The sequence below is a fragment of the Pteronotus mesoamericanus genome, unplaced genomic scaffold, assembly GCF_021234165.1.
Source record: "Pteronotus mesoamericanus isolate MK-2021 breed Mesoamerican mustached bat unplaced genomic scaffold, CSHL_Meso_final contig_130, whole genome shotgun sequence".
Lineage (NCBI taxonomy): Eukaryota > Metazoa > Chordata > Mammalia > Chiroptera > Mormoopidae > Pteronotus > Pteronotus mesoamericanus.
The window spans coordinates 13,649,319-13,677,248 of record NW_026555060.1 but is presented as its reverse complement, the minus strand read 5'-3'; the positions used below and the strand labels follow the sequence as shown (position 1 = coordinate 13,677,248).

The following is a 27,930-nucleotide window of genomic DNA, read 5'->3' as shown; positions in this document are numbered from 1 at the left end:
AGGACCCAAACTTGTAGCAAGTCTATGCAGTTGCTGATAAAGATAAAATCTATTTTAGTCTGTATGTGTATATTGGAGAGCATACTGAAAACAAAATGTGGACCTTTATCAGGGAACAGTTGGGAAATGCGATTCACATCCTGAGAATTGTACAGGGAAAGAGAGACTTCATTTGCATTTTTTTAAAAAAATCCTCATCCTTGGAATTCAGATTTGTTGATTTTAGAGAGAAAGGAAGGGGGGTGGAGAGAAATATCAATGTGATAAAGAAACAGATCGGTTTCCTCCTGTACATGCGTCAAGTGGGGATCGAGGCCTCAGCCTTTGCTGTAAGGGATGGCTCCAACCAAGTGAGCTGCCCAGGTAGGGCACATTTGCATTTTAAGTAGCGAACTTATTCAGAATGAAACTGATGAATTCTATTCACATTCTTTAAAACCTATACTGATGCAGAGGATGAGCGGAAAGAAGGGTCTCCCTCCCATGACTGCGTTACTCAGAGCAGCTGAGCCTCTCTGCTCTTGGGCTGGGAAGAAACTTGGGAGGGTCCTCAGCACAAGACCCCTGAACTGATGCCCCCAACTTTCAGGTCACCTTTAGAAGAGGACAGACTCTCATTCCATTTTCCCACACTTAATAGGTGGCGCAGCAGTGGGCCAGCAAAGGCTGAGCCTATACCAGAACCCTTCTTAAGACATGCTTCCAATTTGACTTAAGAAAATTGAACGAATGCTCCGACTTGGACAGAGCTGTGTTGCCCGGATTTTGTACATCAGAATCACCGGACAACCCTGGCATGCATTTAAAAAATGCAGATTCCTGAGCCTCACCATTAGAAATTCTGATTCACTGTGTCTGAACCTCAGTCTGCATTTTAAAGAGTATTGATTCCGATATGGTGGGCCAGAGGTAGATTTGTAAGAAACACTGAGCTTGTCAGAGTTCTAAGAAAGTGCAACACTTATTTTTAGAATTGTGAGGCGAGACAAACAGAAGAACATTTTGAAATAGAAATAGAGCTTTTTGTATACCACTTGAGAACTCTGTTCATATATAACTTCTGGATTTGGGAATGTAAGTTTCTCTGTCTCTATTGTTAAAGTGAAATTTTTGAACTTTTAAAATTCATTTGCTTACCACCTTCGTTCCAAACCATGTAATACATTGCCAAGGTTTGATTTTTATTTTTAAATAGACAGTTTGTCCTCACTGGGAGTTTACTTGTAATTTGTTTCAGACTTCACTTTGTGTATTAGTATGAATAGGGAGAAAAAGTATTTTTTTAAATCACATGTAAGCTGGATGAAGTGTACATGGGAGGTCATTATATCATTACATCTGTTTTTGTCTGTGCTTAAAATTATTCGTCATAAAAATTGTGGCTTAAATCTAGTGAAAGAAAAACAAATGTGCTGAGGATATGAGTCATACCCTGCTCTCGCAGGTGTGATGTACAGCGGATGCAGCCAACCTGCAGAATTCAGGGACCCCTCTTCCCACTCTGGCTCGCCCGCCTGGCTTTTCTTAGTGCCTCTCCAAGAAGCTGGGAGAGTGTGGCGGCTATTTCACGGCAGGAAGTAGAAGTGGCGCCCAACTTCTTGAAGGCATGACTCAGTTTGGCACTTTGGAGAGTTCATCTTAAAGATAGTGTGAGATTTTTTTATAGCCTGTAAATTTTGGTTACCTGCCCCACCATTATGCTGTGCTGTGGATAAGCAGTGGCAGTATTTTCCATATACAAGCTGACACACATTAAAACCTAATTATGAGAGGAAAAGTACATTAGATAAAATTATTATAAAGCATCTAAAATGCAATGTTTGTTCTACATAGGGGCTATGTCACAATGCCAAATAGCATCTAAGCAAGAATCTTGATATCACCAGTCAAGAATTTAGCCATGCAAAATGGCATTTTCATATACTTATAATGTCTATAAAATTTTAAAATATTTAAAGAAATCTTTGTTGTTTTAATCTCTTCATAAAAACTCCAGTGTCTCAGTGAGCACTGCCATTGTAGTGCAAGTTCCCAGGAGGAACCCCTGTCTGCTGACATAGTTTGTGGTCATGGAGGTGGTACCCAATTTAGGAATGCATGAGACAGGCTAGAGGCTCTAACCGTTTTTTTTTTTAAGGTAAGTTCCACTACTAACCAGTAGAAAGTATGTATTTTAGTAGACTGAAATCCAGCTGAGAAAATATTCTAAAAAATAGCCTTTATATTTCAGGGGGGAGGGGAACCCTGTAAAAGTCTGTATCTTTTCCTGTGCATTCAATTCAAATAAGATAGGACCCAATAAATATATCCGAAAAATACTTATGGTCCCAGCTTCCTACTATAGCCTCTGTGAGAATCTCACCAAGGGATTCAGAACAGGCTTGTAGAAGCCATCTAAACCTCCTCCATTCTCTCATTTAAAAAAGTTTCATGGCAAGGCCTTCCCCTTCCCTCTTTGCTTTACTCTTTCCCTCTCGAAAGAATGTGTTGTGATCTGGAAGTACTTAGAACTGTTATGATTGTGACATTAATAAATAATGAGCAGCACTTTACAATTGATTTCCAAGCTAAAAGCTGTTGGAAGGTTCTAATGTTTAGTTCTAAAATCTTACATCAGAGGAGCCAGCAAGCCATCATATTATAAAATTATATTTAAAGCAAGATCAGGAGATGTTCTCGTGCTGATCTTAGTGTTTGTAGGTTGAATTCCAGCATCTTTAATGTAGCTGTACTTCATTTCTCATTGTTTTCTGCCAGGCCTCAGGAATCAGAATGAGCACTTGTATCTTTTACATCTGTTCAGATTAGGTTTTTCAAGAAAAAGTCATATTTTACTATCCCTCTCTTTTCTCCCCTCCAAGAGACAACTTGATATTTGAAAAGCTATTGAAATAAGTGAAACATTTGGTTAACATGTGTTTGAGTCAGGCATGTGTTTTAGGTTCAAAAAATTGAATGGACTACTTCCCCAGTTTGATTCTCTTGAAATTCAGTTTTTAAAAATTCCCATAGATGATGATGGTGATGATGATTAAAGAGAAACTGGGGACCATTCCCTTTTTAACTGTAAAGCTCAACATCTCTGTGTCTTCCTGAAAGTGTTAATCGTATAGTTTGTGTAAATTTGGGAAGTGAAAGTAGAAATTTCTAATGTAAAGTTTAAATGAAAAGAAAGTTTTAACCAAAATTCTCTCTTGGTTAATGAGGTCTTCTTACTAGACATTTAAGACAGCATTAAAAGCTTTAAACATAGTGACTGCTGGTTCTCTAATAACACGTTTTTAGAATGCTTCTCACCTATCTTCCCCCTCCACCCCTGAAATTTAATCGTAACCTAATTGTAAACTTGATCAACTGACAGAGACCACTAGTATAAGACAGAAAGACGATTCTTCAGCATGATGGCCAGAGTTCTGTGATGTTTCTCTCTTTTTGTTGTCAATCCTACAAATTCTATTTCTTAACGCAGTATTCATAAAACATAATCTTAGCATAAAATAAAATGTTCTCCAAGTGATAGAAATGTCTCTGTAGGGAAGCCAAAGTTTTTCTATGGTTTCTCTTAGAGAAATAAAATTCTTTGTCCTAGATCTGATATCCAGTTTTCACAAGATGATTGCTGAGAAGGTTATAGACGGCATCTCTGTTAAAAAACATTACTTTCTGTTAACTAGAGATGTGCAAGCCAGCCAGCGCACCATAGCCTTAATTGCAGAAATGATCCACACTGCTAGTCTGGTTCACGATGATGTTATTGATGATGCAAGTTCTCGAAGAGGAAAACACACAGTTAATAAAATCTGGGGTGAAAAGAAGGTATGTTTTGTTTTGTTTTTATCTTTCTTATCAAATCACATGTTCTATGGATTGTATTTCTTTTTCAGATTCGTCTCATTAAAAAATTATGCTTCCTCAAATGTGGTCTTCCAACTTTCAGAATAATATTCATGTCTTACCTTTATACAGATATTTTATCATAGATAATACCATAGAGAAATAAATAATATTTCTGATTATTCTAAAAAATAGCCTTTATATTTCAGGGGGAAGGGGAACCCTGTAAAAGTCTGTATCTTTTCCTGTGCATTCAATTCAAATAAGATAGGACCCAATAAATATATCCGAAAAATACTTACGGTCCCAGCTTCCTACTATAGCCTCTGTGAGAATCTCACCAAGGGATTCAGAACAGGCTCGTAGAAGCCATCTAAACCTCCTCCATTCTCTCATTTAAAAAAGTTTCATGGCAAGGCCTTCCCCTTCCCTCTTTGCTTTACTCTTTCCCTCTCGAAAGAATGTGTATTCTATAGAATTCCTTTTGATTATAAGGGGGAAAAAATTCTGTAGTTATCCAAAAAGCTTATTTCATGTGGAATCACACATTGTACTTTTGGGCTCAGATTATTCAGATTCAGTTTAGTTCTGTAACCACTTATTGACTGCAATGTGTAAGAGTGTTATAAAACTTTTTTAAAACTTAAGTAAATAGAACTTTTAAAATAACATTCAAAAATATATAACAAAGTTACTGTTTTACAATGAAAATTTTACCTTTCACTATAGAAGCTCTGCAATCGGGATTCATTCATATACTATATCTATATTTTAAAGCATATTTCTATATTACTGTATTAGCATTTTTTTAAAAGGGTGTGCAAAATGGAGAATTTTGTTTGAGGATGTTTAAATCACGGTTGAAGAATGGGAATGCAGTTGAACAAATAAAAGTGAAGAAGGGCAGGCCCTCTGGGGGCAGCCCTCTCCCAGCCCGCAGGAGCCCCCGCTGGCCGCCCCGACCACTTGGAGCACAGACCAAACCCTAATGTGAAAGGTTTCCTCTCCTCACCTTCCCATTCCTCACATGTCGATCATGCCTGGGTCCTGCTGTCCTCTCATCGCCCTTATTAAAAGGAGAAATACATGTTCATTGTTATCCTTACATGCTACTCTGGCTTTAATGTCCTTGTCTTTGTTGTGTGATTGAGTCCTTCCATTTCACTCGTAAGGTTTTTATTTCAAGTTTTACATAAAAAGGTTTTGCGTTCCAGTGACAGAATGCCATACATCAGAACATTGGTAAGGAGAGGGTAGGGTTTTGTTTTAGAAAGGTCATCGGTAACTTTATGATGTCTCCTGCAGTTAGCTCTCTGTGTTCAGGACCTGTCCTAAAGCCTTACTTGAGCTCTTAGACAGGGATGAGGATTAAGAGAACAATTAAGGGCTTCTTGACCAGTTCTTTCTGTGACTGCCTCTGCTGCTGGGGGCCTCTTGCGGAGTGTGGTTGAAAAGAACATCCTGCTACCCTCTGTCTCCTTGAGCTGTGACACTGCTCTGCCGTGCACAAGGCCACCTGCCAGTCTCCTCTCCTTTTCTGCCTCTCACTCAAAATTACCTGACCGAGTAGCTCAGCTGGTTAGAGCATTGTCCCCATACACCAAGGTTGTGGGTTTGGTTCCCCATCAGGGCACATACAAGAAACAACCAATGAAGGCATATGTAAGTGAAACAATAAATCGGTGCATGTGTGTGTCTCTCTCCCTCTCCCTGCCCCTCTTTACCCCGCTCCCTTCCTCTCTCTCTAAAGATCAGTAAAGAAAGAAAACCTACTATCATATCAATTTTAAGAAAACCCCACTCACACAGCAACTCCTCTGTGAGCCCCCATTGCCCTGCCAGGGCTGCCAGCCCTGCCTGCCTTTAACCCCTCACCCCCGCCAGCCCCAGTCTAGTGGCTTCAGTTCCATATGCTGGATCTTTTGGCCTCCAGGATCCTCAGGGACAGGAGAGGAAAAGAGGTAAATGCTTAGAGATCCAAGCCCTCCACTACAATGATGTGCTATAGATGGATGGGTCTCTAGAACCAACAGACAATATAAACTTAAAATGTTTAAAAATTCTATGAATTATAATTTCTATGAACTTTAGCATTTATAACTAGATGCTCTATAACGTAACAGACATATCTTTCAATATATAAGTTAATGTATTTGATTATAGTGGGATCTGAATGAACTTCCTGGAGATGCCATCTGAGCTAATTATGCAGATGAGCACTAGATGAAGAAAGGGAAGGACACTGGGGGCAGAAGAAGCCCTAAGTGCAAAGGCACAAGAAGATGGTTTGAGGGAGGAGTGTATGGTCCAACATGACTAAACTGAGGCAGCTGCCTCTTGGTGGGGCCAGGGACCATCTCTAAAGTGAAGAGCTAGACTGGGTAAGCTCTGAGAGCCAGTCCAGGTCAAACAGTGTCCAAATCTGCTACAGTTTTACAAAATCCTTCTGAGCAAAAGGAAGGGGAAACATCCAAGGTGACCCCTTCTTCCCATTCTGTTTGTATCATCTGAGAAGTCAACTTCATTGCTGATGCCATTGCTCTGACACTTTTCTCTAAAAGTTGTTTTTTTCTTCTCTAGGCTGTTCTTGCTGGAGATTTCATTCTTTCAGTAGCATCTATAGCTCTGGCACGAATTGGAAATACAACTGTTATATCTATTTTAACACAAGTTATTGAAGATCTGGTGCGTGGTAGGTTAATGTTAACTTTTCTTCTTTTTATTCCATTTTAGATTTAGCCAGGCAATAAAACCATGTCTCAAATGTCCTCTTTCCTGCGTTGTAGGTGAATTTCTTCAGCTGGGGTCAAAAGAGAATGAGAATGAAAGATTTGCGCACTACCTTGAAAAAACCTTCAAGAAGACTGCAAGCCTGATAGCCAACAGTTGTAAAGCAGTATGTACGTTGTCTTTTTTTCAAGTTAAAAAAAAAAAAAAATCCTCATAGCTCTTCCTTGGAAGCTAATTCTCCTAGAAAAAAATTCACTGAAGAACCTTAAAATAGTAACCAAAACCCCAAGAGGTCATTGAGAAAAGAATTAATCCCCAAACGGGAAAACTGCTATGGTTTTCCTATTTCTGTGTTCTTTTTGCTATGCAGACATCACTTTTCATCGTTCCCCTCCAAGAGTTTAATCAAAATAAGCTTTAGTCAGTAAATCTAACTTTCAAACTATGTTACCTGTCGGACAACTTATGAATAATACTTCTCATGATGGTTGTCCCACACACTGTGTCTGACATTTTTACCTTTAAAAAGTTACTAAGTACTGTGTTCTTAAATACAATATTTATCCAGGAGAAATGTATAACTATAGTACTAGATTGTACTAGTATTCTGTTCCTTTTTTTATGAGTAGTGGTTCTTCCCATTATTTTTTTCATGAAATATAAACAAGCCATTTTTCTTCAGGATATAAATTATGAACCATAACTTTTCGTTTTCCTCAGCATTCTCCCTGGCCTTCCTACTACTCTCCACATACTTTACTTTTTTAAAAAACTCAGCATTACCTTTAATATGTACACTAAAATGTGTGGTGTTCAGTGCTAGCCCATAAATAAAAGTTCTGTCCATGGAATTATCCCTGTAGCGTGTCTCAGCCTAACAGATATAACAGATGAAACCTGGACAAGTAATAGTCCTTTGTAATTAAAGCAACAGGAAAGAAAACCTGTAAGGGGCAAATGTCAGTTGCTGTCATGATACCTTTTTTTTATCCTCACGTGAGGACATTTTTTTTCACTGCTTTTAGAGAGAGAAGAAGGGAAAGAAACATCAGTGTGAGAGATTGGTTGCCTCCTGTATGTGCCGAGATCAGGTTTCAAACCCACAACCTTTCAGTTATGGGATGATGCTCCAACCAGCTGAGCCACACAGCCAGGGCTGTCATGATACACTCTTAACACAATTAGAGTTAAAGAGCTTTTCTTCACACCTCTCGGGTAAAAAAAAAAAATTCCCTTGCCCATAGTGTCTCTGTTTTGAAAAATGTCAAGAAATGGATAGCCGTAAACCAGAAAAGAATGAGGACATTTTCTTCCTAAAAAAGACCTAATTAAACCCTAGGAATGAGAATTATGTAGAACATGCTGCACAATTTCAGCCACTTTTATCTTTATTGAAAGGGCTATTTTTTTTTCCAAGAAATTGCAAATTTTTTTTAAAAAGAGACAGATTAAAATATGATAGACACTGGAATGCCAACTAAAAGACTGACCTGTTTAAAGTGGGCACTACGGCAGCCAGCCTTGGTTCACAGCTTGGCCATGCCTGGGCACCTCCAAGCCCAGCACACGTAGCAGCCATCTGCAGATCACTTTGTAGCTTATGCTGTGTCACCCAAGACAGAACACAGGTGGTGGCTGACGTAGGACCAGCAATCAAGGCTCAACTACAACAGGAAGGTGTACACAGCCTACACCGTGGGCACACCTTGAGTACCCAGCTTGGGTGACAGAGGAGGCTGTGCCACTGAACCCTACAGAACATTTACCACATTATGCCACTCTACCAAGCCTGGGAGCTCTGTCTGATACATGGAAACAAACAGGGAGGCTCCCAAAATGAAGAGACAAAGAAATGGCCCAAATGAAAGAAGAAAACAAAATTCTAGAAAAAAAACTAAACAAAATGGAGATAAGCAATCTACTAGATGCAGGGTTCAAAACACTGGTTATAAAGGATCAGTCAGAAATGAAAGACACACTAATAGAAATAAAGAACAATTTACAGGGAGTCAACAATAGAGTGGGTGAATCAAATCAGTATTTGAAATATAAATAGGCAAAAACAACCAATCAGAATAGCAAAAAGAAAAAAGAATCCAAAAAAATGAGGATAGTGTAAGGAGACCGTGGGACAACTTTAAGCGTACGAATATTTGCATCATGGGGGTGCGGTACAGAGAGGAGAGACAGCAAGAAATTGGAAACAGCTTGAAAAAATATTGACAGAAAACTCCCCTAACTTGGTAAAGGAAATAGACATAGAAGCCCAGGAAGTACAGAGAGTCCTAAATAAGATGAATCCAAAGAGGCCCACACCAATACACATTATAATTAAAATGCCAAAAGTTAGACAAAGAGAATCTTAAAAGCAGCAAGAGAAATGTCAGTTACCTACAAGGAAACTCCCATAAGACTGTCAGCTGATTTCTCAAAAGAAACTGCAGGATAGAAGGGAGTGTGAAGAAATATTCAACGTAATAAAAAAAAAAACTAGGACCTACAACCAAGAATACTCTACCCAGCAAAGCTATTATTTAGAATCGAAGGACAGGTAAAGAGCTTCCCAGACAAGGTAAAGCTAAAGGAGTTCATCACCACCAAACCGGTATTATATGAAGTGTTAAAGGGCCTTCTTTAAAAGAAAAAGATGAAAATTATGAAAGAATAAAATGGCAATAAATACATATCAACAATTGAATCTAAAAAACAAGCAGAACAGCAACAGAATCATAGATACAGAGAATGTTTTGATGGTTGCCAGATGGCAGGGGGTCAGAAGATGGGCAAAAAAAGTGAAGAGATTAAGAAGTTCAAATTGGTAGTTACAGAATAATCAAGGAATGTAAAGTACAGCATAAGCAATAGTGTGTGTGTGTGTGTGTGTGTGTGTGTGTGTGTGTATTTTCTAACCATGGACATGGACGACAGTGTGGGGATTGCCTTAGGGAGTGGCGAGGAAGCTGGGTAGAGGGGGGCACAGGTGGGAAAATTGGGACAACTGTAATAGCATAAACCACATATTTTTTAAAAATTAAAGTGGGCACCATGCCCTGACTGGGTGGCTCAGTTGGTTGGAGTGTCATCCCATATACCAAAAGGCTGTGGGTTTGATTTCTCTCTCTCTCTCCCTCTCTCTATCTCCGTCTCCCCCCCCCCACCCCGTCTAAAATCAATAAACATACCCTCGGGAGAGGATTAAAAATTAATAAAATAAAATGGGTGCCATAAAGATGTGCCATTAACTGATGGCCAGAATTTCTGTGAAGATCAAGATCTGTCCTCATGAGGCATCTGAGTGTGCTCAGTGAAGCTCCTTGATGATTTCAGCAGCAGTTAGAAGCACCTGCAGGTAGAGGGGCTGTTGGAACTAGAAACACATAGAATCATTGTCCACACAGAGCACACAGGCCGTGGGCACCACTTGGAGCCAGAACAGGAATTAATGCACTCAGTGAACAAATCCTTTGAAGGGGTCAAAGAGATGAGCCCAAGTCATCAAAAAAAGGCTTAATTGTGGTCAGTGTCCTTTGCTTAGGAAGTCAAAGACATTATAGCACATATATCAATTTATAAAGAGCACCTTGTTCTTCACAGATTAGCAAGTAGACAGTGGATGTGGATGTTAACATGGCTCAGCCCTATTAAAAATGAATTGTTTTATGGCTGTCCACTAGGAGGCATGCTGGCATCATCCCAGAACTCACTTTCATGGGATTTACTCCTAAATTCTCTGAGTAAAAGTTTCTATATTTAAGTGCCTCTGAGTAGAAATATTCCAGAGGTATTATGTTTTCAAAATTGCTATTTTTATATAGCCCTGGTATTTAAAATGCAAATATATGTGGGCTCCCAAAGAATGCATGCAAGGTAAATCAGAGATGCCAAAAGAAGAGAATAAAGAGAATTTAACATCAGAATTATTACAGAACTAATGGAATTCCATAATGTTTCAGAATTTGAAGGAAATTTAGCAGCTTATAATTCATTCTGCTAAGGACGCCGTTTCTTCCCCCGTCCCCGTTTTTAACCACTTGTGTATTATTGGAAATAATGTTCAAATCTAAGAGAGGGCTGTCTAGGATTGTTTTGTGACACTAATGGGTATTAAAATAGAAGCAATCTTAGATGATTTGGCTATTTATTTGTATACATAGTGATGCCAAATACATTCTGTAGCTTACTGGTGAAGGATATGACTGATTCTCCAGAAACCCTGATGGGAATAAGACCTGAGAGGTCTGGTCCCTGTCCAGGGCTATTCAGTCCAACAGTGGCTGAGATGGGGTTTCAGCCGAGAACTGTATGTGGTAATCCTGCATGTTTCCCCCCTTTTTTTCCTGAATGTATGTGGGTGCATGTGGCCTGGAATCAGTGTGCTTTGTTTTCAAAGGCAGAGAGTTAGTTCTACCACAGATATTTATGTGGATCATATTTGTAGAACACTCTACTTTTTAGCTATGATATTGTTATCTAATCTACAGATAGACCTGATTCATATTTCCCAGTTGTCCTAATACTGGTATAACAAATGAAAACAATTTTTTTCTGCTCCAAGATCCAATCCATAATCTCATGTTGCATTCAGTTGTCATGAATCTTGAGTCTCTTATTCTGGAACACTTCTTTTATCCTACTACTAGTGGCGTTGACTTTGGTCACTTGAGCAGGGTGTTATCTGCCATATTTCTTCACTTTCAAGTTCAGACTCCCACTCTCTGGTTTTTGCATCTATTTAGAATTCTTTCCTGAGGCAGTTATTACTGTGCTAGTTGCCAAATGACTGTTTTAATTCCGTTATTCCTCTATATCACACTCCTACAGTTGAGTTGGTATTTTATTTTAAGGAAGATTTTTGTCTGTATGGACTCTTGGATTGTTATTTTATTCTTTGGAGTGTAACACTTTGTTATTTACATATTTCAGTGCTTGACTGTCCCACGGCTGGCCGGGGGGAGGCCCTCTGAGCCGGCTCCCGCGTCCAGCTCACGTTACCTGTCATCCTGCCTTCACCTTGTCCTTCCCAGCACTGGGACCCGTCCTTTCTCCAAGGAGCCCTGGTGCCTTTTGATGGAAAATGGTACTGAGAGACCAAGATCTGGGCACTGAGCACCTTATTCCACGTTAAGGATTCCCTCCCGTTCTTACTGATTTTGGTTTTTGGTTTTGAGGGTATTGTTTTAAGCCTGAAACATTAATATAGCTCCAAAAGTCAGAACTATACAAAGGGGGAACTGCCGTCTCCTCCCCTGCGCCCTGTTCCCATTCCCCATCGTTTCCACCTTCCCTGGAAGAAACCCATCTCATTAGTTTATGGTTCTTTTTACACAAATCAGCAGATGCATGTTTGTTTTTTCCCCTTCTTTCTTGCAACCAAAAGTAGTATGCTGTACCATAGTACTGTTGGTTTGTTTTGCTTTTGCACCTTGCTTTCTTCCGTTAACAATATATTGTGGAAATGATTCCATGCTGATTTGTAAAATCTTCCTCATTTTTTAAACAGCTACACCATATCCCGTTGTGTGGACTTAACCATGGTTTCAGCGACTCAGGCATTTAGGTTTCCAGTAGTTCGCAATTGCAAATACTACTACTACAATGACTAATTGTGGTGTAAATGTGTTTTTGTATTGTGAGACGTGTACCTTCAGGGTATGTTTCAAAGTAATTATAGATGCTGTTTTGAGAAAAGTTCCCTCCATAAGGCTTGCACCATTATGCCTTCCTACCAGTAAGTGGTGAGAGTGTCTTGCCTGTTTCCCCTCCGCCTCAGTGAACGTGTCGTAAGATGACAGTTTTTGCCAATCTGATGATAGATGAGAAGTGGTATTGCAGTGAAGTGTTAATTTGCATCTCTCTTTTCTGGGTGAAGTCACACAGCTTTTCAGATGCTTAAGAGCCATTTTTACACCTCTGATTTTTGTGAATTGTCAGTCCTTGTCTTTTGCCCATTTTCTGATGGGTGTTTGGTCATTCCCCCATCTTGGTTTTGAAGAACTCTTCATATATTAAGAATATTAGCTCTTTATCTAAGATATTATGTTGGATATGTTTTCTCCTAATATTTTCAGTTAGTTTTTGACAAAAACCTGTTTTGATATTTTTTTACATAATGGCGGAGTTCCAGTAATCTCCACTATTTTTTAATAAATAAGACCACAATACCTATATTTATCTGCCAGAATATATCGCTTAACTTACAGTGGCACAAACAGACATGGAGATGCTTGAGAGCTGTCATTTGCTATGGCCCTCCTAATCACTTTGAGACAAGGCTCAGGAGAATCTTGCGAGGTGTGGCCCTCCCCAGAAAGGGCCGCGCCCTGTACACCTCGGCCTGGCTGTGGACCTGCCTCCGACCGCACAGTGCCGAGCTCCGCTTTTTTCCTTCATCATTCCACCCACTTCCAGAAAGACATGCAGCATCTCTCCTCAGCTGCCAAGAACAAGCCACATTCCTTTCACGTCAGCACATTTCCTATCTAGCTTTACATTCCTTCTGATTTCCTAGTTGTGATAGAACAGATCCAGACAGCCCTTGCTTGGGTGGGGGACTGGGGGGAGGAGTGATCTCTACACTGCAGTAGTTGAAATCTGAGCAAAAATGGCCCTTCACAGCCTGTAAGGCAGAAGCTTCCCACTAAGAAGTGGCTTGGTTCTCGGTCGGCCAGCACGTGAGAGTTCCAAGTGGGAGGTGTGGGCCTCAGAGCACTACTTAACAAGGGGATGCTACTTGAACTCTTTGAACTCCCATTTTGTTGCCTATGAGAAGCAGCATAACAACGGAAGAGAACAGTCTCTGGAGCCAGACAGTTTGGGTTCAAATTCTGACTCTAACAGAGGACCACAGAGGGAGGGACTAAAGTCAGGGGACAGGGTTATCATCAGTGACCCATTCCAGAAAGGAGACTGAAGAGCCCTCTCTTGCATTCTCAGGGAGGATCAGTGTAGATGCTTCCTCTCCACTGGGGCAGTTGTCTCTCCCTCGCCCATTTTGGTTGTTCCTGTCTTTGTTTCCTAAAAAACGTGCCTGGGCCTGCTTAGCATGCTTAGCAGAGCAGCAAGAACTGCACTCAGATGGCCAGTGCCAGCTAGTTTTTTGGCTTTATTTTTTGAGTTTTAAGGAAGACTTAAAAGCTAAAAGTCTTATTTCTCCCCCACTGGAGAGGAAAAAAAGAAACATGGAGGAAGATCCTTTGATAATGAAAAAACAGTATCTATGTCTGAAGCATGAGGCTTGAGGCTATTAAAGACATATCAAGAAATAACTGCATTTCAAAAATAAGTGAAATCACTAAAAGCTTACTAAAAGGATGGACTACAAATGGGGAAATATATACATAATATATAATATATATGTATGGCAGCATCATGCATATGATTATATTAGATGCCTATCCATAAAATGAAGGCTGAATCAATAGAAAAATAACAAATAAAGCCGACAATTGGGACAATTGTGGACTGCTAGAAGCCAGCATTTCCCATAGTGGAGTCTCTTTCACATATCAAAAAAGTTAACCAGCAGAACTGGTCTAGTGTGGTTGGGTTTTTCTCCTAAGCAGTGGGAAAGGGCTTGTCCTGTGAAAAAAGAGAGGAACAGGATAGTTTTCTTAGAATTTTAAGAAAACAATCTGAGACTGAAATCCTTTCATTAAAAACTCAGGTACACAGATTTGAACTGTGCAGATCACTTATATGCAGATTTTTTTCAGTAAATACTGAAAATGTATTTTCCTTATGATTCTCTTACCACTTTTCTCTTGCTTCATTGTAAGAATACAGTGTAATATACGTAACATGTAAAATATGTGTTGGCTGTTTATATTATTGGTAAGGGTTTGGTTAATAGTAGACTATTAGTAGTTAAGTTTTAGGGGAGTTAAAAGTCTTATGTGGATTTTTGATTGCCTGGGGGTCAGCACCCATAATCCCACATTGTTCAAGGATCAGCTGTACTTGTACAGGTTTGGTTTCCTGAGAGCAGTATTTCCTGGTTGTACATAACCTAGCCTCACTGCCTCTTACTTAAAAGGAAACAGACCTGACTCCTTCCATGCAGTGGCTGCCTTCTGCCTGCTAGCCGTTTATCTGAGAATCCTCTTTCTGTTTCAGGTCTCTGTCTTGGGATGCCCCGACCCCGTGGTACATGAGATTGCCTATCAATATGGAAAAAATGTGGGAATAGCTTTTCAGGTTGGTCTCTTTGTGGCCTGTTCATACGGTGGGAATGGTGGCCGCGATGTTGGGGTGGTGGTGCTTGTAACATTCCTTTTGTCCTTTCATTAGCTCATAGATGATGTACTGGACTTCACTTCCAGTTCTGACCAGATGGGCAAACCAACATCAGCTGATCTGAAGCTCGGGTTAGCCACTGGCCCTGTCTTATTTGCTTGTCAGCAGGTAGGTTTTACAGAAGTCCCTTTGACACAGTACCATGTAGCCCCGCAGAACCTCTATCTTCCAGGCACAGCAGATGGGAAGGTGTAGATGAGTAGTCGGGTCAGAGACCTCAGATCTAGATTTGATCCTGGTTCTGTGACTGAGATGTTGGGGCCAGTCATTTTACCTCTAAATTTTATCTGTTTTCTTATCTGTAAAACTGAGCCGATTACAGCCTTCCTAGTAGAGCTGTTGAGGATTAACTGAGATTATATTCATGGAGATACTTTGTAAATTAAGTGCTGTCTGCATTTAAGATAGTGTGATTATTTCCACGTACTTGGAGCACTGACAGGGTGGTTTCCACATCTTGATTATAGGACTGGACTTTGGGTGTGCCTCAGAACCTCTTAAAAAGGCACAGGAAGGGCCTCCAACCTAAGAAATTCTGAGAAATTCTCCAGTTCCAGAAGTTTAATGGGACTGTTTGCTGCTCTCAGAGAGCCTCGGCCACTGCCTCAAAATGTCAAGAAGTCAGTGAAATGCACTGCTAGAACCACATAGTTCCTTCTTTCTCCAGATTGAGGGGCTGTCAATTAAGGAAGTAAGTAAAGCTGCCTTCATATTCTTAATATGGATGCTACTAAGTTTAGGAAGCCTCAAAGATGATGCAGTGACAGTCAAGGCAGACATTTCAGAGCCCGCTCTGGACCCTGGCCACACTGCATTCGCTGTGCCAAATGTCATTTGGAGTAAGTGGGACATTGGCTGGTATTAGGACACCTTTTTAATAGATTTAATATTAGTATTTAATTCATTATTTGGCAAAGCAATAAGATGTTCATCATGCCATGGAATTAAAAATTAGCTCTTTGGTCTAAAATTTTAGTAACTTTTAGTCTTCCAGAGATTTTGCCTCTATTTCACAAAATTTATAAAGATTAATTGTATCTTTCATAGAACTGTGTTTCCATTTGGGTATTATAGAAACCAGTGACCTTGCTTTTGATCAGTTTCTGAACCAAAAAGGAGAGATCTTATGTTTCTATCTAGTAGAGCCATAACCAGGTCAGTTCTCAGAGGAGGCTGATGGCTAGGGGAGGGGGGCGCTGGGCCAGATTACCTTGGGCAACACACTAGTGGCCGACAGTCAGCTGAGGAATGAGGGCTGTGAGATGCGGGAGCACTTTCGTGGGAGCTCGTGTCCTCATTCCCAGGCTCCATCCTCTCAGCATTTTGAGGCAGAGGTGAGATGTGAAGGCTGTGCTATAAATGGGTCTTTTTCTCCTGTTATAACTTGCCAGTTCAGAATTCAAGAATGTTAATACATGTGCCAAGTTCTGACAAAAATTTATAAAATTCCCTTGTATACATTAAAGTATGAGTGAGGAGCATTTTATTTACCTTTAACCCACCCAAAAAAGCAGAGGAATCACGGGTCATGTAAAGGCCTGCCTGATACTAGAAAGATCAGCCACTGGCTACCATTTATACAACTAGAAAAATTAATCTGCTCCTCAGACCCTGGTTGGTAAATGTCAGTGACACACAACCAGATGGACCGAGAGCCCCGAGATTCTGCCGCTTCCCAAAGGTTCCTTTAGCTAGGCTCTGGGGTTGCCAAGATGACTAAGGCCTTTCCTAAGGCAGTTTAGTCTACTAAAAAGCAACCTCAATTCTAAATAACTGTCACGAGCTCCATGTTACTAAATTAACAGCTGAGTCCTACTTAAACCTTCAGTTGATTGAGAATGGATGCCTCTTCTGATTGTGTTTCACTATGGACGTATTTCAAAAGGAACTAATTAGCTTTCTTCTACACAGAGGAGTACTGACTAATTGTACCTTCAGATATAGTGGGGCAAAGTCAGGAGGCAAATGGACCATTCCTACATATTTATTTGTCAGTAATCTGCAAAAGATTGAAAAATGCTACTTTAAAATATAGAGCAAGAAAAAGGAACAAACCTTCAGTGCCCCAACCACAGTTTTCTGTGCGTTTTACTGGGAAATCCCAGCATCACGAGGCACACACTCACCCTCACCAGACAGCACTTTTCCCATCTGCTTGTCAGGCAATGGGAGAAGGAGTTGAAAGACACATTAAAGCTTTAGAAAAGGGAACACGGAATGAGGCAGAGCAGGAAGTGACTCTGGACAGGACCTGTTTCCTAAGGAGACTGATTGTTCAGTCTCATGACACATGGTCTGAAAGTTAGTCAAATATATATTTATAACTTGCTTTCAAATAAAACATCAAGTGTAGGCTCTACTGAGGATTACACTGTCAAAAAAGGGATTCATTCTTGGCCAGAAATTTGTTTAGGGGAAAAGAGGTTCCAAAAATAACACAGAATGTGCAGTATCTCTACTTAATGAAAATGCATTGTTTTCATAGTTTGCAAAGGATTCTTTTATACATTATCTCTAATCTCACAAATCCTCTTTTGTTGTAGGTATAATGTCCGTTCTACAAATAAGAAAGTGATGCTCAGACTTGGCCAACATTTAACATTTGGTAAATGGCACAGCAAGCAATTAAACACCAGGTCTTCTCAGACCAGTATTCATTTTAGTACACAATGTAGTATCACTGCCACTGCTAGGAAAGCTAGTACCTGAGGAGCCTGTCTCACCTCCAGTAGGTCTTCCCAGAGTAGGAACTGGTGTGCTCTGGCAATGAGAAAGCACAGATGACACGAAGAGTCTTGGGTCAGCCTTCATTATTTGTGATTAACCTACCCATTCAGTGGAGTACTTAGTTGTAAGATGTCTGTACTCTTTTTTCATAGGCAGGTGAGCTTTGTTTGCAGATTAGAAAAATCCATGACTTAAACTTTTCCATTTGTGAACACCGAGTCTCACTGGACCAAGAAAATCAACCTTGGGGAAACAGCTTTTCTTTGGTGGCTTAGCATTGGGAACTTGGCATTTGTTGGACCCAGCAACTTGAGAGGAACCTCTCTGGAATTCACTATTTTGACATCTCTCTGAAGAGGTTTCTTGACAACAGCTGGTACAGAGGGTTTAAGGAAAGTTTTGGCATTTTGAGAGAGGTCCCAGTGATGACAGCGTCCTTCCATAAACACGTGTGTACGTGTTTTCTTTAAGAACAAAAACCTTATATTAAACTTTAAAGAGGATATAGGTCTCAGATTTTGAAATCTTCAGAAACAGAATGGAAGCGGTGTGTGTGTGTGTGCGCGCCCGCGCTCGCGCGCGTGCACGCGTGTAAGAGATAGAAACTACATTAGTGCGTTCTCAATTATCCTTTAAGAGATCTTTTCCTTTCCTCTTCTACTTCTTGTCCTTATTTGCTAAGTCTCCAGAGCTAAATGCCAGCATGTAGCTGCACTTCCAAATGCCATCAGTATCACCAGCCTCTGCACCAGCTGCACAGGCTTCTGCTGTTGTGACTGAACAAGTTACCCACGTTTTGTTTACACTCACTCCAATGTATTGATCATATTTATAGTTTAGTTTATGATATAGATTAGATTTCACAGGGTTAGAATCTGATTCATCCATAGCTGGTTTTCCTACTCTTAAAACAGATACTGAGAAACAAAACTAACTTCTCACAAAATCTGCAGAAAGGCGACTATTCTTCCTGTTATGTTTCTCATTTCTTCTCTGCATACACATGAAGGGGCAGAGGAGTATTGAGGGGAAGAGTTTAATATTTGCATAGGAAAAATGAACATGGGACATGTTTCAAAGGACAGATGTATTCACACTCAATGCAATTTTTTTTTCAAATTTTGCTTTCCCATTGCTTTTATAGTAAAAGGAAGCAAAAAACCATCCAATCTGCACATTTTACCACACTTGTTGGTATTGCACAGAAAACTCATATCCATAAACAAGGTGATGGTACCAGGTGCCCAGGACATTGTCACATCAGTTTTGAGGCTACAACCTTCTAGAAATCCAGTCTTGGAATGCGGTATTAGTAAACTAAGACAAATGCCTTTTAACTACTGTTAACTTTTGTGGTTAAATTTACCACTAAACTGACTGTTTGGAGCTTTCCTGATTTGTTTCTTGTAAAACTTAAATAATTTTATTCTTTAAAGACCAGTAACTAAAGCAAATTACTGGTTTTCATTTAAGAACCAAGCAGTTGCTGGCTCTTTAAATATTGTGAGCATGTTCTGACACATACTTTGCTGTGAAAGGAACATTCTTAATTCCTCATCTGCCATCATCTGGTTGAGGTTTCTCTCTGTGTCCTATTTTTTCTTCCAGAATTACTAATACCATGGTGGTGGTTTCAGAATAACAACTTATTTCACCATCAGGCTCACTGCCAGGGAAAAGCTGGCAACTGCTCTAAGCACTGACGTGTCCCAAAACCAAACACATCATCTCACCTCGTACTGTTGGAGCTACTGGATTTCAGATCCTGTAGTCCAGCTCCTCCAAGTCACAGAGGAGGAGGCTAGGACCCGCGGGATCAAGGAGCTCACTCAGCTGTGTCAGCGCCAACACAAGAGCTTGGCTCTACAAAATGAAGTGACTTGGTGTCCTGGTTTCCTAATTCTGTCAGTGGCAACAATTCCCCTAAATTGTTTCTAAGTATCATAGAACAGATTTTTCTCTTCAATGCCTTTTGTACCTGTTTTCTTTTTTCCTCTTACTGCCATCAGTTTAACTCTGTTCTCCTTCATAATTTACTGCAGTAACCTGACAGTACCTCTCTCTCTCTCTCCTCTAGTTCAGTGGTTTTCAACCTTGGCTGCAAAATAAAAACACGTGGGAAGTTTTTAAAATCCTGATGCTGACGCCAAACCCCAAGCCAATATAATCAGAGTCTTTGGGAGCAGATCCAGACAACTCTATTATAAACTCCCCTGAGGGATTCCCATGTACAGTCAGTGTTGAGTACTACTGCTTTAATCCAGTCCACTCCACGAGCTGCTAAGGCAGAGCTCTGCTCATAATATCCACTGCTCAAACCTCAATAGCTTTTAAGTCACTCAATTTAGTACTAAAAGTAGAATGCCTAAGTGCCACCTTCATCCTCGGCCAGTGGTTCTCAAAATGACAGCAGACACCAGCACAATCAGCATCATCTGTGAACTTTAAGAATTGTAACCTCAAGCCCACCCCTACTGAATTAAAAAAGGGGGAGAGGCCCAACAAGCCTCTGGTGACTGGTACAATTGAAAGTTCAAGAACCATTAAAAAAGTCAGGAGATTTTAGTCGTGTACTTTGTTCCCTCTCTTTCCTACTCTGCATTGGACCAATGATAGAACAGAACATCAGAATGCACACTGCACCAGCCCAGTCCCTGGGCATGGAAAATGGATGTCTTTCTTAGTTCTGATTCTTTAATTGCTATAATTTACTGCTCACCTACATCATCTGATCACCTTTTTCCCCCCCTATTGTTTCCTATTGTTACAAACTAATATTAGAACATTTGATTCTGCCAGGAGCAATAAATATTCTTTCTTTCTTTGTGGTTAGTTCCCAGAAATGAATGCTATGATAATGAGACGGTTCAGTTTGCCAGGAGATGTGGACAGAGCTCGACAGTACGTACTACAGGTAAGATTATTTTAAGAAGGAAAAAGGCAACAGCAGGTACAATGTAGAAGAGTTTTTTTTATAACCAAACAAATAACAATAACATTAAATTTTAGATACAAGACCACATATAGACCATTCTTGACAAAAACTAAGGAAAAACTTGTAAAATTCATATTTTCTTCTAGAATTTTTTCCAATAATTTTAGTTTCATTGGCCTTGGGTAGGAATCAGACATTAACATATTATGAAAGCTACCCCAGCGATTCTGCCATGCAGTCAGGGTAGAGACTCATTGGTTCGGAACCAGTCTTCCCACACTCCGTCAGCAGAGCACAACAGTTCTCCCAGTCACCCAGACTTGCCTCCACCCTGATCCAAGCCCTCACCCTTGCCACACGGATGGACTAGAACAGCAATCTACACAAAATTGGGCTTCTCCTAGTCCATCCTATGTAAATGCCATAGAAGTCTAACTATAGAAATGTTAAGCCCTGGCCAGGCTGTTGAGTTGGTTGGAGCATGTACGGGAGACAACTGATCGATGTTTCTCTAATATCAGTAAATATATCCTTGGGTCAAGTATAAAAAAATATTTAAAAATTAACCAATGTAGGAAAACTGTTTAACTTTCGGCGCTATAAGCTTATTTCAGATGTGTTGCCACATAGCCTCACAACTTCTCTGTGGAAGCCAGATTTTTTTGGTATATTTTCAGTTTTGAGAACTGTCTTTTGAGAATGAGCTGTTTCTAAAGAAGATCCAAATCTAAAGTCACTTGGATCCAATAGATCTAGTTAATGAGATGGAGTGAGCAATTTTTAGTAAGTAAATATGGTCTGAGATCTATAGTTAGTTCACTGCTTGAAAGAATTCCAAATAATTACTTTCCAGATTTTTGAAAATTTCCAAAAAGCAAAAGCCCTTCAAGGATATATTTCTCTTTTAAAAAACTCTATACTGTTAAGCATTGTAACTTACCGTGGGTTACCACCTTTTTGGAGGGCACTTTGGCAGTACTAGTAAAAACCTCATAAGCCCCGGCTGGGTGGCTCAGTTGGTTGGAGCACTGTCCTGTATACCAAAAGGTTGCGGGTTCTATTCCCAGTCGGGGCATGTAGGGGAGGGTAGCCTATTGGTGTTTTGCTCTCTCCCCCCCAATATCCCCCCCTTCCCATCTTCCTCTTTCTCTAAAATCAATAAAGCATGTCCTCAGGTGAGAATTAAACAAACAAACAAAAAACAGTGTAAGAGGAGGCTGTAGCTGATGAAGAAGTTGCTCTGCCTGGGAGAGGTTCTGGCTTCAGAAATAATAGTACGCACTGAAGGCTAAAGAGAGAAGTGGGACTGAAGGGAGAAATTAATTGTAGCTCTTATGCAAAGCACCAAAGTTCCAGCAAGCCTAGGCATAAATGCACTTTAAAAAAAAAAAAAAAAACCACGGAATGTCTCTAAACAAGTTCTCCAAAGACCTCAATTCTAGCTCCCATAGAGCGTCCTAATCGCTATTCCCTCATTATATATGAATGGACAACTAGGAGTTATTTAATAGGATTACTAAAAAATTGATTAAAGGTCACTAAATGAAAAGAGAAAAAGATGAACAGAAATAAAGAGGAAAAATATAATTAGGGGGATTCAAAAATAACTGCACTCATAAAATAACAGGATATTACCTTTAAATAATGAAAAGGAATAAACTCTCAAATTTCAAATGACTGGAAAACTAACTCCTAAGAAGAGTTGGAACACAGAATTGAGGAAATCTTCCAAAATGTAAACAGCAAGGGAAGATAATGAGAAAAGCTCCTAAGAGCATCAGTGCAATCATGTAACAAAACCAGAAGGCAGCGAGCAAGGCCTTCCAAATGATGAAACATTTTAAATCTATAATTCTGTATCCAGTCCAATAACTCTGAAAGCAAAAGTCACTACCACACTTAAGGACTAAAACGTTGACTTCCAGTACACATATTCTGGATAAGTTATTTGTGGATGTATTTCAGCAAGAGTGAAAACACCAAGAGGAAGATGTAGGTACTAAAACCAGTGGAATGAACCCAAGAATTCAGTAAAAAAAAACTCATCCTGCTATGGCAGTTGTACAAGAGCTAAAAACAAGTGGAAGTAACGAATAGAATAAGGCATTAAAAATATTAGGAATCAGGACTTCTTTCCCAAAGGGGGAGAAAAGGAGGCAATTATATTCAGAAATAGGCTTCTGTAGTACAGTAAGGCACAGCAAACTAAAATGTATCATATTTGGGTCAGCTGGTGTAGAAAATGAGAGGTCTGTCAACATGTTAGGAACATTCTCCTCAATGACAGAGGCATTGTGAACTTGGAATCATGAAGAAGGAAATGAAGTTACTGGCTTGATCATACACTAATAAACATTTTTACATTATAGAAATGATACTTTATTAGTGTTCAGCTTTTAAAAAGAACCAACATAAAAACATGGTTACAGAATCGAATGCAAACCTGACTATAGTGTTATGGTGCGGTTAAAGCGAAAAGGATAGAAGCACTGGTTTCCTCATCTACTCAAAGTCAGGTGGTGATGCTACATGATGGCAAAAAGTAACCAATAGAAGACCTAAAGGCAGCAATACAGGGCAGGGCAAAATAAGGTTTACAGTTGTTCATATGGAAGATCATGAATAAACTTTCATGTACTCACAACTGTAAACCTACTTTTACCCCACCCTGTATAATCAAATTTGGATCATAGGAGAGAGGCAATAGATAAGAACTAAAACTGGTAAGAAATAAACTAATGTGTAAAAAAAGCTAGTGCCTTTGTTAAAAACTGTTGATTTTCATCATCAGCTCTTCTGTACATTTTTGTTATTTACATGTTTTTTTTTTAAAAAAACTTTCACTTTAGATTTTTTTCATTTAAAAATTTATTGTATATGGAAGAGACCCTACTTGGGGTGGTGAACACAAAATACAGTATACAGATGATGTGTTGTGGAATTACGCACCTAAATAAAACCTGTATAATTTTGTTAAGTGTCACCCCAATAAATTCAATAAAAAGGAAAATTATTGTATAGGTATTTTATATGTGTAGAACTTTTAAAAAACTTTAGTACTTAAAAATAGATGGCTACTTTATATTAATGAGTTAGTTGCTTTGCATGCTAATAAGAGCAAAAGTTTGCTTTGAGAAAAGGGCCTAAAAGAAGTAGGCAGAGGCAGCTATGAACTATGAATTGAAGAGAGAACTTTAGAAATAGTTTCTAAACTCTATTAACTCTGTTAACTAATCTCAGAAATGTGTTTTAATTCATTGTAATGAATTTAAGAGCTGATCCAGTAGGTAAAATGTATCTGTTCTGTTTTTTCTGTATCTCATAGAGTGATGGTGTGCAACAGACAACCTACCTCGCCCAGCGGTACTGCCATGAAGCAATAAGAGAGATCAGTAAACTTCGACCATCCCCAGAAAGAGATGCCCTCATACAACTCTCAGAAACTGTACTCACAAGAGATAAATGACAAGGCTTTCTATTATTTACGGCAGCTATTTTACCAGACTGTGCCTAAAAAATTTTGTGGAATATACTTTGCTTCATGTGCAGATTACCAAAAATCATTTTTTAAAGTCATTTCAACCTTAATGATGGGCATTTCTTTTTATTGGCGGTTTTTCAGAAAAGTTTTAAAATAATTATATCATTTGAAATTGTCATTCTAGTCCTGTGAATTCTAACTGAGGTATCTTGATGTTTATGTGTGGTACTGTTTACACTGTTAGTATTCACATGTAAAGCCATTGCACAAATAAATAATCAATGTTAAAATTCAAATAGTTTTATCTTGTTTCACCATAGGAGTAAATGTCAAAGATTTGTGAGTCTACATTTTAATCAGAACTAGATTTTAACAGTATCCAAAATTTCATATAGGAGAATGGTTTATTATAAAAGGCTGTAAATACAATTTAGATGAGTTGTATACAAAACTGAAAACAATGAAACAAAAATGGTATGGTAGCTAGCTGATCACTAGTGATAGGAAATCATGTTGAAAATTAACAATGCAAAATGCATATGCAACAGTCACACTGATTTGATAGCAACAGTCTTTTAATTCTCAGAAACAAATGTTTTGTACTAATCTTACCATTTACTATACTGTTATAAGTCTGTAACACCCAGTACATAACTGTAATTTAAAATCCAAACAGTTGCTCAATACACAGAAATCCACACTTGAGTGCTCTACTTTAGTATCCTAGGCAATACAGAATTATACACAAAAGAAAATACCCCTCTAAAATAAACCTCCCGTAAATTAAGAGGAGACACAGAAAGTGCATGTGTTGCATTCCAATGAAGACAATACAAATCTGTTGGTCATGTATATCACTGTTCACTGATTAATATATGACTCACCTTTTCCAATTATTTAAAAAATCTTATGTTTCTAGTTCCAGGAATGGATTAAATAGTGCCTATTCAAAAATCAATTGCATCCACTTCTACAAAACAGTATGTAAAAGATATCTCTAATTTCCCTTCACTGAAAGCAGTCCACTGGAAAAATGAAGAACTGACTGATGAGCAATCCTTAAGAATTTTACCTACAGAATGTGTACACTTTTACACATTTTCTTGGTTCTGAAAAGTTACTTTAGAAAAGCAATTAAGTAGATTCCCTTGTACATAACCACCTAGATTTTAAATCTGCAAAAATCAGTCACATCTGATGTTGGGACAGGATAAGGCTAAAATTTTTTTCAAAGTTTATATATTGAGAAAATAGAACCATAATTCTGCAATAAATCAGTATCTTTTATTTATTTTTCTTAAAAGCAAATCAATGAAAGGAAGGACAAAAAACCTTTGGTTCACTTATTTGTATTTATGAATGGAAAAATTTATAATGCAAATTCACTCATTAAAAAACTCAGGTACAAATGACATTACAGGTAACCCTTTTTTTGTTTTGTTTCACATGGAAACCTTAGGGACTCAATTCATTTCAAGATATTTAAGTACGAGTACTCAAAGAAAATATTACACAAATTGGAAGCATCTTGGATTTTTAAAAGTATATTTCAATACATAAATTTGTATGCATGCTTTGAACAAATATAGTTATATTTCAAGAGTGAGAAAGTCTAAACAAAATGTATGACCAGCACCAGCATTTAAGTTTCTGATTTTAATATTAGTCTGACATAGCATTAGTAACCATGCTGCACTGAAACATGTAATGGTACAATCTGAATCATGATTTGTTAAATATTATACCCTACACCCCCAGAATATTTAAGCTGGTCATAATGTTAACATTGTGTAAGTAAATATATAAGCATAATCAGTTATGGACAGCATCTTGTATAAATTGCTGTTTAGCAATACACAAACTGCCTCAAAAGATTTATGCTTATAGGTAGACATTCAGTTATACCAATAAAACAGCATGTTCTGAAAATATGGGCACATTTTAAAACAATTTTGTTAACCATTAATAGTCCCACAGTATGACTGAGTAATAATAAGTATCTACTTTAAAAGCAAAAAATTTAATCAGTATAGTGCATGATTGATTCAACATAGTTCCCAGGGAACAGACCAGTCACTCGATTGCAGACTCCTTCATACCAGCCATCATCATTCTTCTTTATTACATAAATGATTGCACCCTCCATGAATGATAGCTCATCATCCTTGTCTTTTGTATAATCATATATTGCCACAACTATGGAGAAAAGAGTTGAAATAACAAGTGAATGCAGTATATCCAACATTTCATTGAATTATAAAATAACAATGCCAATTAAATCTATAGTATAGCAAAACCAACTATTTTTATGAATAGTCTTAACTCACATCTACAAATACTGGTAGACCAGTGACCAACCATGTAGACTAGAGAAATCAGTAGTTTTCTACCAATTTATTTTGGGAAGATCTCTGAAATTTTAGGATTTATTAGATACTTCATTTGTTCAAATATCTAAATACCAACCATGTGCAAAACACCATTTTTCAAAATAACTATTGAGCAAAGCTGCATGGCCAATCAGTAAATCAGCTATCTAATTTGAAAATACACATACCCCGAGATAAATCTCTACTCACCCAAGAAAAATATTCATGTAATATATGGGGTTATATTTAAAGTTATGTTATAGAATATTTACATACTTTAAAGGTCAACAGGGGAAATACCTAATTAAGACTTAAGAGAATTATTTGCAATTCTGTAGTATCTGATTATATTGAGTTCAAAATACTTTCTTTGCACAAAAAGACATCAAACAATTACTAGTTTTCTAAACTACTGGTTCATGAATTTATCCCCTCATTCTGCCTTTATAGCATAATAATTCTGAAATTACTTGTAATTTTCTAGTAAACATGAAATGGTATGTGATATGGATTTTTTTTCACTGATTTGTCTCATGTAGTTTTTCTTACAAGCAAGAGTTCTTAAGACATTTAAGATGTTCTGGAACTTACTCTTCCCCTTAAAAAAACATGGCTACTCCCCATAATTATTCAGAAATAGGGAAATATAATAAGGAAGAGACCTGAAGTACTAACTGTTAGCATCATTTGCTAAATTAAAATAGGCAATCTATTTTCCCCTTTATAAAACGCTGTACTAAGTAAACTCAATGAGTCCATTCCCCTCCATTTTAATCCTGCAGCAGGATCACAGTATTATGATTACAAGCTCACTGACAAGTTGTCTTTAAAAATACCAAAACAGAAAGAACAAATAATACTAAATTATTATCCTGGTATTATTTTTGGCTACAAAAACCAAACAAACAAAAAAACATCCTAGCGAACTGAGTGATTTTGCTAGCTATATTAAGAAAATAATGTAATAATAAAAAGTCAACTATTAATTATCAACTTGTCGATTGATACTTCTTTTAGTTCAACTTTGACAACATTAATTTCTTTGTAATCAAAGTCACAACAGGTTAATTTTGAGTGTTATAGACTTTTAAACTAATCATGACAAAGGCCTGCCACCCTCAAAGTCATTCAGGAGAACAAAAGTTTAATTTTCTCTTGTTCTTAGTTCCACTTACACAGAATCTGGTAAAAAATATCAAGCTCAGTTATGTTTTGATTTTCCAAGTCTGCTACGTAAATGAAACCTAGTCACATCCAACCTCCCCTCCCTCAATGCACATATTCTCTGAGTACCTCTTACTGTTGAGTATTTGACCATTAACAATTTGATGTCCATTTTATTCTCCAGGATCCTAAATACACAGATGTATAATCCTACTAAATATCAACATTTTGGTTTAGAATAGGGGTCAACAAACAATGGCCCATGGCCAAATCCAAGTCATTGTCTTTTTTATAAATAAAGTTTTACTGGAATGTAGCCACATCCACTCACTTGTATATTGTCTATGACTGACTTTGTGCTGTAACAGTGGGGTGGAATAGCTGTGAAAAGAGACTAC

General features: G+C 38.4%; 2 protein-coding genes across 12 annotated transcripts in view; one reads left to right on the top strand and one right to left on the bottom strand.

Annotated features, from left to right (window-relative positions):
- PDSS1 (decaprenyl diphosphate synthase subunit 1) overlaps positions 1 to 24,295 on the top strand; it is a 35,629-nt gene extending 11,334 nt beyond the window's left edge. Inside the window, exons 6-12 of one of the 2 annotated variants that reach the window (XM_054592456.1) lie at positions 3,675 to 3,816; positions 6,415 to 6,526; positions 6,621 to 6,730; positions 14,677 to 14,757; positions 14,851 to 14,964; positions 20,417 to 20,497; positions 23,844 to 24,295. In XM_054592456.1, coding sequence (XP_054448431.1) covers positions 3,675 to 3,816; positions 6,415 to 6,526; positions 6,621 to 6,730; positions 14,677 to 14,757; positions 14,851 to 14,964; positions 20,417 to 20,497; positions 23,844 to 23,984 — 781 coding nt within the window. In that variant the 3' untranslated portion in view covers positions 23,985 to 24,295. The remainder of the gene's footprint in view (positions 1 to 3,674; positions 3,817 to 6,414; positions 6,527 to 6,620; positions 6,731 to 14,676; positions 14,758 to 14,850; positions 14,965 to 20,416; positions 20,498 to 23,843) is intronic. The other variant, XM_054592447.1, reaches the window with a different exon arrangement.
- A 70-nt stretch (positions 24,296 to 24,365) lies between these two features.
- The window catches only part of ABI1 (abl interactor 1), a 105,149-nt gene continuing 101,584 nt past the window's right edge, over positions 24,366 to 27,930 (bottom strand). For all 10 annotated transcript variants that reach the window (XM_054592428.1, XM_054592434.1, XM_054592381.1 and 7 more), the window contains one exon: positions 24,366 to 26,195. In XM_054592428.1, coding sequence (XP_054448403.1) covers positions 26,020 to 26,195 — 176 coding nt within the window. In that variant the 3' untranslated portion in view covers positions 24,366 to 26,019. The remainder of the gene's footprint in view (positions 26,196 to 27,930) is intronic.